The sequence below is a fragment of the Clinocottus analis genome, unplaced genomic scaffold (assembly GCF_023055335.1).
Source record: "Clinocottus analis isolate CAN_PGR_092001 unplaced genomic scaffold, fCliAna1.0.p SCAF_47, whole genome shotgun sequence".
Lineage (NCBI taxonomy): Eukaryota > Metazoa > Chordata > Actinopteri > Perciformes > Cottidae > Clinocottus > Clinocottus analis.
Window position 1 is genome coordinate 342,480 of NW_027176204.1, and position 10,583 is coordinate 353,062.

At 47.2% G+C, this 10,583-nt stretch overlaps 1 protein-coding gene across 4 annotated transcripts in view; it reads left to right on the plus strand.

Moving 5' to 3' along the window:
- The window catches only part of nhsb (Nance-Horan syndrome b (congenital cataracts and dental anomalies)), a 47,233-nt gene extending 37,101 nt beyond the window's left edge, over positions 1-10,132 (plus strand). For 2 of the 4 annotated variants that reach the window (XM_068599396.1, XM_068599397.1), the window contains exons 7-12: positions 218-404; positions 608-739; positions 1,247-1,399; positions 2,177-5,344; positions 5,591-5,732; positions 5,876-10,132. In XM_068599396.1, the coding sequence (XP_068455497.1) occupies positions 218-404; positions 608-739; positions 1,247-1,399; positions 2,177-5,344; positions 5,591-5,732; positions 5,876-6,503 (4,410 nt within the window). In that variant the 3' untranslated portion in view covers positions 6,504-10,132. The remainder of the gene's footprint in view (positions 1-217; positions 405-607; positions 740-1,246; positions 1,400-2,176; positions 5,345-5,590; positions 5,733-5,875) is intronic. The other 2 variants (XM_068599398.1, XM_068599399.1) reach the window with 2 other exon arrangements.
- Positions 10,133-10,583: the final 451 nt, after the last annotated feature.

Here is a 10,583-nt window from a genome sequence, read left to right on the forward strand (position 1 = left end):
TCCATGGAATAGAAAGGTATCAAGCATTTCTGCTCTTATAACTTTCTGTTTACCCTCTAATCAAATCCAAAACATTCCTTCTGATGTTTGAGAGATTGTAAACAGTATGTTCTTCATGTGACACAGCATGTAAATAGTTCCCTTTAGTCAAAGACATGCACTCCAGGTGTCTCAGCTCCGTGTGCATAACGAGGCTGCGTCCGTCTGCTCCCTCCAGACGGGCCCAGCAGAGGAGGGAGAATGCGGCGAGGTGGCGGGAGGCCACCGGGCCTCGGCCCCCCTACCCCCCTCCACCCAGGACAAGCAGACCAACTGGTCCAAGGAAAAACTCCCGCCATCAAATCAGAAGTCGACCGGCGATTCTCACTCCATCTCCTCCTGCATTATCCCCATCAACGTAACGGGTAAGACAAAGAAACACAGGAGGCGTAAGAGAGAGCCAGAGTGGCCCTAGTGAGGATCAATCAGTGCTGACAAGCGACCAAACGGCAACTGTTCCCAAATCAGGAATCAAACCCAGACCGCATGCATGAAAACCAGGAATCTAGTTTAATATATTAAACTTAAGCTTTTCATATGGCTTATGGCTTCTGTGTTGTTATTGCAGGAGTTGGGTTTGACAGGGAAGCAAGTGCTCGTTGCTCTCTAGTCCATTCCCAGTCGGTTCTTCAGAGGAGGAGGAAGCTGAGGAGGAGGAAGACTATCACAGGAATACCCAAAAGAGTACAACAGGACATGGGTATGTTATAGAGCACGCCTGGAAAGTTTAGGGTTATTATACTGTATGGATCTTAGTCTTTTAGGTTTGGCAAATTGCTAGTGATTATATTAATATTATTAATATTTTCCAACTTAAATGCTGGAATCTGGGAATGAGGTGACCGTGCTAATGAGTTCATGAGGGCAAGCTAAATGAGCAGCAACAATCACATGCAAACAAAACTATGAGTCCATTCAAATCGTCCAACTTTATAGCTGCTGTGAGCTCCTTCCTGCTGCAGCTTGGAGCTGTTTACTGCGGTTGCACATGCATGCAGTTCCATCATGCAATGGACAACATTTCAGATGCTTCACCCTTGTTTTTGCATCCAAATAATATGGTTTGGCAAAAGTGGCTTAGCTGTGGATTCATTTACAATCTGGTCATGAATGAGGGAGGTCTTGATTCTCAGCAGTAGAGCTGTGTAAAATGTTACCATTCCCCTTTAGGACTAAAACTCCACATGCTTTGTGTCTTTGCTTTCAGACTCAGATGAATCACCCGTAGCAAGAGAGCGCACAGTGATTGTCCATGCCAACGCGCACCAGCTCTCTCTCTGTCAGGAAGACCTCTTAATCAGTGGTCGTCTCCATCACACTCGTGACTCTGGCTGCCAAACAGATGATTTCCTTATAGCATGTAAGTTTCTGAGAACAAAGTATATTTGGTTCTTTAATCTGGCTCCCATAATGAAGTACGGACTCGTAGCGAGTGAACAGTCCGCAGCTTGAGCCCTGACTTCCCACCCGCCGCTCGTAAATCACGCTAAAGGAAACGGTTCCAAGACACGTGGCCAAAAGCTCGCTGCTGCTTCGCAGACACGTTACAGATACCTAGCATGCTAGCATGCTACAGCCAACGACAGCGTGAGACACTGGTTGAGGGGAAACCTGACGGAGGGGGTTGCCTGTAATTTAGGAACTTTACTGTGTGTGTGTGTGTGTGTGTGTGTGTGTGTGTGTGTGTGTGTGTGTGTGTGTATATATATATATATATATATATATATATATATATATATATATATACACACACATATACACATACACATATACACATGCTGGCTAATATTGTTAACAATAGGATCACTTACACAATATAAAATGTAACAACAATATTTATCTGTATTTATATTGTAAATGCATGTTTTATAATTCGAATAAGGACCATGGCTGGACATAGTTAGGTTTTAAAATACATTTGAGTGATAATTACAACAAAACATTCTTATAAAGATTTTTTAAGTTGGACCCACCAAAACCCACGAGTGTATTTCACACACTGCTTTCATCAACTTCCATCAAACTGGAATTAATTTGACGCATGTATAGTAACTGTGTTTATGGTCCAGACTCCAGTCCACATCAAGGCATTGAGAAATATGTCCCTCTCTCTCGCTCTGTACCTTCCCCTCTTCAGGTACAGCTGCTCCCTCCAGAAGGCGCATCAGAGCCCAGCGGGGCCATCAGGGAATCCCCGCCTCCCTCTCCCATTCAACAGGCAACATCTCGTCCTTGGGCGACCAGTCAGACTCCACATACACCAGCGCCGCCGCCCACTCCGGGCGCTTGCGCTCTCGAAGCCTTCCTCGAGAGGGCGGACGTCTGATGGACAGCGACGAGGACGACGATGACAATTACGACGATGACGACGAAGACGAGGACTTGTCACCGTATGAAGCGGAGGACTTTATTCCACCTGGTCCGAGTCCAAGAATGAAGATGATGATGATGAAGGATGAAGAAGAGAGCACAGATGACCAGGCAGCTCCTGAGCCACTGCAGCTTGGAAGTCTGAAGCGGTTGCAGCGGTCTGGAGAGAGGGACCGAGGGGGGGGAGGGAGCCCCGAGCACAGCTGGATGGAGAGGGGCCGCTCTCGCTTGCCCCGCAAGGCCGATATGGGCAGCTGTGAGATCTCATCCAGTTCAGATACTTTCAGCAGTCCGATTCACTCAATGTCAACATCAGGAGTCCTAGGCAGCCACGTGGACCACAAGGAGGACCACCAGTCGTCAAGCGGGAACTGGAGCGGCTCCAGCTCCACCTGCCCATCGCAGACGTCCGAAACCATCCCCCCGCCTTCTTCTCCACCACTCACGGGCTCATCCCACTGCGACTCAGAACTATCACTCAACACTGTGCCCAATGCCATCGATGAGGGGTTCTCCCTGGATCCCTCGTACCACTCAGACCTCAGACCCCAGGGCCAGGGCCACAGGTCAAGCTCATTCACATCCTCAGCCACAGACCAACTGGACGACGCAGGGGTCAGTACAGCCAGTGAGGGGGAGTGGACATACCCTGCAGACCAAGACCAGACCGATCCAGATCAAGACCCCGACCAAACCCCGAGTCGGAGCCATGGGTTAGTGCCAGAGTACAGCTCCAAACAAGGCCCACAAGACCAAACCTGTTTTAGTGACAAGACCAGCAACACTGAAAAAGAGTCCGTCTCTCATTACCCATCTGATACAGAGGGTTTCTACTCCTCCTCTGTGCATTTTGGGGAGTGTAGTCAGAGTTACAGAGGATACATGTATAACTATGCAGACCCAGGGCCTGACTGTGGCCAGTCCAACACTGTGGCACCACCACGATCCAATGGAGTTTATCCCCAGCCCTTAGCCGTCTTCAGAGCCGGTACAATGACTCTGGGGAGGACCTGCCGTCCACTAAGGAAACCAAAAGTCAAACCTCCACCACCTAAACGGACTTCCTCGCTGAAGGACACCTGTGGTGGTATTGATGTTGGAACGGACACGCAGGCGGATCAGGATCAACCAAAGATGGTTAGGGAACAAGACCTCACCTTGTCTTCCACAGAAATGAAGCTGGAACTGGAGCTCGAGCTCGGAGGGGCTCCAGAACCATTGCAGACATCTTGTCTCGTGGCAGAGCCTTTGGGGACTTGGGGAAGGGGCCTGGGCGACACCGTGGACATAGTAGAGCCCATGTCCTTCAGCTCTGCAGATACACATTCATTTAAGAACGAAGGTGCTGTGCAATCTGACTATGCAGACCTGTGGCTTCACAACACTGAGCTAAAGTCCAACAACGGTGAGTACACATCCATGTCCAACTCAAGCACAGCGACAGGCACCACTGTCATGGAGTGTATCAAGTCACCAGACAGCTCGTCCTCCTCCACAGAAGCCCAAACCCAGGCACTTGCTCAGGCTTCAGAGACCAGGGCAACCAGTCCGCCTCTCCCACCTGGAGACTTCAAACTTGGATCACCTGAGAAACTGGCTGGCCTGGCCTCCCCATCAAGCGGCTACTCCAGCCAATCAGAGACTCCGACGTCAACCTTGCCCTCATCCTCGGCAGCGTTCTTCCCAGGACCGCTGTCTCCCTCAACTGGCAAGAGAAAGCCCAAAGTGCCCGAGAGGAAATCTTCTCTCTCTTCCCTGCAGCACTTCCCCAGAGATGGCGCTTGCATTTCCTCTGGCTATAAGAGAGACCCAGACTTCCCACCGCCACCTTCCCAACTGGATCTTAATGTCCTTCATGGGGGTTATGTCAGACACACGTTATCCCACCGAACGCACCACATGCACACGCTCCACCACAGCAAACACAGAGTGGGAAATGTTTTAGCCGCTGGAACAAAACTGTTGGTCCCCGAATCATCAAATGCCAACACACCGCCAAGTACAAATCCTGCTCTGACCATTCCCAGCCCCAACCTCTTGATAATCACTCCGTCTGCTCTGCGTTCAGTGCAGCTCCATCCCATTAGCAGACATACAGGTCGTGCTACCACAGCGGACCAGGAAACTGCAAGTGGAACAGAGACTGCAACAAGACCCAAATGTCCTCCGAGCGGGTCTACATTGGCTCTGCCACCTATCAACACAAGGCCTCTCCCTCCTCGCAGACCACCTCCCAGACCCCCAGCACACGACCACGCTTCCTCCCCGGAACATTTGCAACCGCCTCCCCCTGGCCGCCACCCTGATGGGCCTCCATCCTATGAAAGCCTGCTGCTCAGACAGGATCGCTACGGACCCGGAACCTTCTGGTCCATGACGGCCTTCAGAACTCGGATGGAACCGTCGTCAGAAGCCATGGAGGACAGCTCCCCGCTGCACCGGCCCGTGCCTCGCGCCCCCCACCCTTCGCCTGTGGATCTTCACACACATATCCACTCGCACACAGAATGCAGAGGGCTCACACACTCAGCTCATGCACACCCGGAGTTTAGGGTTTTGGGGGAGCGCTCGTTCTCCCAGGATGATGACGATGATGAAGAGGAAGAGGAAGAAGAGGAAGAGCAGGTGAAAGAGCCGCAGAGGGCTGCATGTTCCAGAGGAGGCATACGATCGAACCACCCTCCGCCCCCAGCGTATGAATTTGCTGGGATATCCCACTCAGACTCAGGGCCCTGGGCTAGTCCAGTCAAAGTGCCTGGTATCACAATGGAGGCATCGCACCCTTACCTAATCAGCGATGCAAGGAGAAGAGGACATGAAGAGCAGGAAGAGGAGGAGGTGACATCAGGTGCTACCAGAAGTGCCCATCAGCAGCAGCCACAAGACAATAAAGATGACTCCACCACTCCTGATACTGAGGATTACTTCAGTAAAGGTAAGCTGAATTCTCCTTTTGTAAAGATTGCATGTGTTTTACAGATGCATGGTCGGGGCTGGAGGGAGGTGGACTGCTGTCCTCTGGTTAGAGTCTGTCTGTATGTTGGGTTGGACGAATGGACGGCTGTCTCAGCGATCACCGGCTGTTGGGCCGGTTGGAACATTTTAACATGTCGCCCAACCGTATAGATACTTTATTAGTATTGTCTATGAAATGATCAAACAACCAGATGACATGTGATAGGGATGTCTTGGACTACAGATTCCACGCCCAGTGATAATTCACTCTCCCCTCTGATGGATGACACCAAAGTGGATGATGACCTCATTATGACATCACCCAACAAGACCCGTACAACAGAGGACCTGTTTGCCATGATACACAGGTGCTGTATTTGATCTCTGCGTATCTGTGTACTGCATCTTGTACTGCATATTTCAAGGTATTTTTAATATGTGTATGTTATCTCTGTATCTATTCATCCACTGCATCTCAGGACTGACCTGACCTTTTTGTTTCCTGCTTCAGATCCAAGAGAAAGGTCCTGGGCCGGAAAGATTCAGGAGACTTAAACGCAAAGTCTCGCCTCTGCTCTGCAGCCCCAGTGGCTCCTGTCACCACCGCCTCCATCCCGCCAGCGCCTCCCCTCAACATCCCCGTCACCGTCGCCACTGCTGCCGCGTTGCAGCGAGCCCCCGTGCCCATCTACCGCAGCGCCAAGAAGTCCAGCACGTCCAATGAGGAGTTCAAACTCCTGTTGCTGAAGAAAGGTAGCAGGTCTGACTCCAGCTACCGCATGTCGGCCACAGAGATTCTGAAGAGCCCCATCACCCCTAAATCCCCTGGGGACCCCCTTCAGGAAGGGGCCATTAGACAGGATGACGAGCTTCCCTTTACACTGCAGGAGTCCCACCTCGCTGGCCTGGACCCGATCCAGATACCAGGCCTTTTCCCCAGAGCCAACTCTGAGAGTTTCACCCCCAAAATCTTGCCTATGTCAGCCGCCTCTCGACAGGGCCGCTCTCGCATCCCCCCGGTAGCCAACAGCAGCCGCTATAGTACTCGCAGCCGCCTCTACACGGCCCCCATGCAAGCCATTTCTGAAGGGGAGACAGAGAACTCAGATGGGAGCCCCCATGATGATAGATCATCCTAAAACCACCCGATCTTAGCTGCGTCTGAAATGCCCCCATCCACTTGTCTTATCTTGGGTAGGTGTGTCATCATGGACAATAGTGTAATTCTTCGACACACAAACTCTGACTGTTGCTAAAATGCACCCAGTTTTGGATCTATGGTTCTCCTTAAGGGTGCCGGACAGAGTGTCACTGTAAAGGGATGAGAATGAGAATGCTGAGGACTCTCCATGAAGCTGTAAGATCAGATGAACATCTCCCACGTGGTGAAAAGAGACAGACTTGAGACGTATTTTGGATTGAACTGAAATCAAAAAAAGAAATTGGAGAAAAAGAAATCCCAAATATTTGGTAAATTATAAAAAGAAGAAATGTTGTATGGAGTATGGACAACGTGCGTGTGCATGAACGAGCACATGCAACATCCACTGATGTTTCTAATTATTGTTTTGACTGGCGTAGGTGAAGAGTGTCGCTGAGGAACTGCTTTCTTTTTTAATGAAAAGTTCTTGTGAAATTCAATATTCTTGTGGTGCCCAAAGCATTGGTCCGACTTCCCGGAGTCCATCCTCAATATTCCTGCCAACAAGCAAGGGTTGTTTCCTTGTGGAAGTTACTAACAACACAGCACCAACGTATCTATTATATTTCCATCTGCAGACCTGGCATAGAGTATATCACACAGAGCCAATCATATATTTCTCCACATTAATTATATCCAAAAAGATTACATGATGCATGTATTTTTGTAAAGCTTCGCCTCCGAACATGATGATAAAGTGTCACCATGTTGCATGACCTTCTATGGAAACATCCCCTGGATCCTGGTTTCTGTCCACATTTCTGTGTTTCCTTTGTATAATAAGAATAATGAATCTTTCCGTGTGAAAGGTTTCGGTGACCTTTGTATTACATTGCCAGTGATCTAGATTGATTTGTCTGGAGTGTCTAACCAGAAGGAGCGAGGGCTCGGCCCGGTCGGATGCAGGTTCGGTTTGGACAATCGCACAGTGGCCTTCTCTACCAGCGTGGTGGTGAGCCGGGCATTTATAAGTCCCTGCTCCTCTACGTGGACATGCGCCACGTTCCACCACGATTCAATCACATACTTATTGAAACCTTGAAATCTAGTATGTTTAGACGGATGGCAGCGTTTCTCGCTGCTGGTCTTGCTGTGCTGACTTGAAGGGAAAAGGTGCATTTCAAAGCAGTTTCAAAGAACCAATGGGTGCAGACGGTGAAAATGCTTTAGATGGTCCTCAATCGGTTTGACGAGAGGTGGATTTGGAAAGCTTTCCAAGAACCGACCTCGCTTTTGCACTTCACGACTCTTCAAGAATATTCCTTGAAAAGAAAATATATCTTATAAATGAAATTGCATATGTATATTTGTACTGAATATTAAAAAGTGATATCTATATAAAACAACAAGCCGAAATTTTATAGGGAATCACCCTGAGTGTAGCATAGAAGAACAGGTCTCACTGACATCACACATGGAGCTCAGCAGTGACCCAGTAGCATGAGAGCCGGTGGCTGGTGGACGAGTCCTCACACCACGCTGAAGGAGACACACTTCAACGCAGCGATGCAGCCATCGCTGCTGCCTTCTCTATCCTCAGAGGACAACATCTTCCTCCTCCTTCCACACATGTTGAACATCCAGCGTGTTACTGAACCGTCATCAGCCTTCCATCACAGCAAACACAACACACACTGCTTACATTCAGAGGCCGAACTTCAGTAGAAACCATTCACTGTATTCTGTGAATACCTCAGCAAGCATATTACTGTTTTATTGTAAATGCTACAGACAGACAGACAGACAGATTAATAGATAGACAGACAGACAGACAGACAGACAGACAGACAGACAGACAGATTAATAGATAGACAGACAGACAGACAGACAGACAGACAGATAGATAGATAGACAAATAGATAGATAGATAGATAGATAGATAGATAGATAGATAGATAGATAGATAGATAGATTGACAGACAGACAGATAGACAGATAGACAGACAGATAGACAGACAGATAGACAGACAGACAGACAGATAGATTGACAGACAGACAGACTGACAGATAGATAGATAAATAGATAGCAAAACCACAACTGTTTGATACTCAGTAAATCTGAATTGCAGAACTGACACTGTGTGAGATGGAGAGGGTGAAAAGCTGTGAAATGATTATCAGTACTTTACATTGATCATACCCGTACTGCTGAAGCGCACTTGTTCCTGTTCATTGTTTTATTTGTTGTGTTTTCTATCGCATGCAATAAGTAAAGAAAAAAAGAAGAAAAGGACAGCACCATATCATTATTTTTATCTGAGGGATGTCTCCATACCACAAGAAAAGATTTTGTATTTTCCGTTGAAATGTTGAATCGTGTGTTCTATAGATGTACAAACTGTCTGGCTAACTCTGTTCTGTATAGTGGTGATCACACAGGGGTTTATCTCGTACTGTATATCTACTCACTGGACAATCATCCGTATCAGAGACTGTAAAGAAAACAAGGAGACAGGATCCGTCGGGACGGAGAACCCGTGGTGCTGCGTCCTGGTCTTACTGGAGCTGTGGAAGTTGGGAGTGAGAGAAATATCTTCCAGAGAAACTGCTGAATCAGCTGTGAAGTGCATCCGGACAAAGCGCTTTAGAAACTAAATGTACAAACAAGAACAAATCTGACCATTCATAGACCCAAAAACCAGTTGGATCTGATCAGAAAGTCATTGTCGTTTGACTGATTCCTACAAAACATCAAAGCTGAATAAAATATAATCAGTCAGGTGGACTCAGTGTTATAAGATGCAACGTGGCTGTGAAGCGCTGCTCAGAACTTTAAAAACAGAAGTACTCATAAGTATTTTGTTAATTTGTTTAGTGTGATTTTTCCGTACTGTACCCGGCTCCGATGCTAAAGAGGTATTTTAAGACTGTTTCCTATATTTGTAAAAGCAGTGGAGAGATGATTAATGACTCAATTTGATTAGGAAGACAAACTAAGAGGTTGCACGCAGACTCCCTTAACATTCATCCAGCCGCCTCAACCTCAGTGCTCAGTACTTTGGGACAAAACAAGAATCCAGAACTTGTAGAGATTCTTGGTCCCAACTTGTTTTCAAATGTCTGCACGCGATTCTGCCCTCAAGAGAAGCAACCGCTGGGTATTTTCTCAGAAGTGTACAGTATGGAATACCACTAAACAGACTTTAAAATATGACAAGTGAAAAAAAGACATAGTGTAACTATCTATTTAAAAGAGGCTCCATGTTTAAAACTAGCTAGGACTCAACAGATTTGAATCACTTTTGTATTTTTGTATAAACCTGTAAATAAGTTTTTAAAGAAAAAAAAATGTTTCAAATTCTTTCTTTTGTAAAATAAATCAATAAAAGTATAAAAAGAAAAAGGGTTTTTTTCAAAGTTTACATGATTCCAAGCCTTTGTATATTTTTATTTTGGAGCGGTGAAACAACTTCAGTCTTGTATTTATTTTATTTTATTTTTTGGGGAGGGGTTACAACATTGTGAAAATTCCATTATTCTATATCTAATTCATTTTAACAGCTCATCAGGCTGCTTAGTAACTGTGCATAGAAAAAAGCCAATAAATGTGATTGCGTTGAAACGGAAGGCCTTTTGTGTGACACTTCATTTCCCATCAGACCAACATGCACTGAGCGAGTCTCTCCACCAGGTGGTGCTGTTCTGCTTCTCGTTCAGTCTCTACAGAGTCTCTCCACCAGGTGGTGCTGTTCTGCTTCTCGTTCAGTCTCTACAGAGTCTCTCCACCAGGTGGTGCTGTTCTGCTTCTCGTTCAGTCTCTACAGAGTCTCTCCACCAGGTGGTGCTGTTCTGCTTCTAGTTAAGTCTCTACAGAGTCTCTCCACTAGGTGGTGCTGTTCTGCTTCTTGTTCAGTCTCTACAGAGTCTCTCCACCAGGTGGTGCTGTTCTGCTTCTTGTTCAGTCTCTACAGAGTCACTCCACCAGGTGGCGCTGTTCTGCTTCTAGTTAAGATAAATTAAGATAAAATAATCCTTTATTAGTCCCTCTATGGGGAAATTACAAGATTACAGCAGCGCT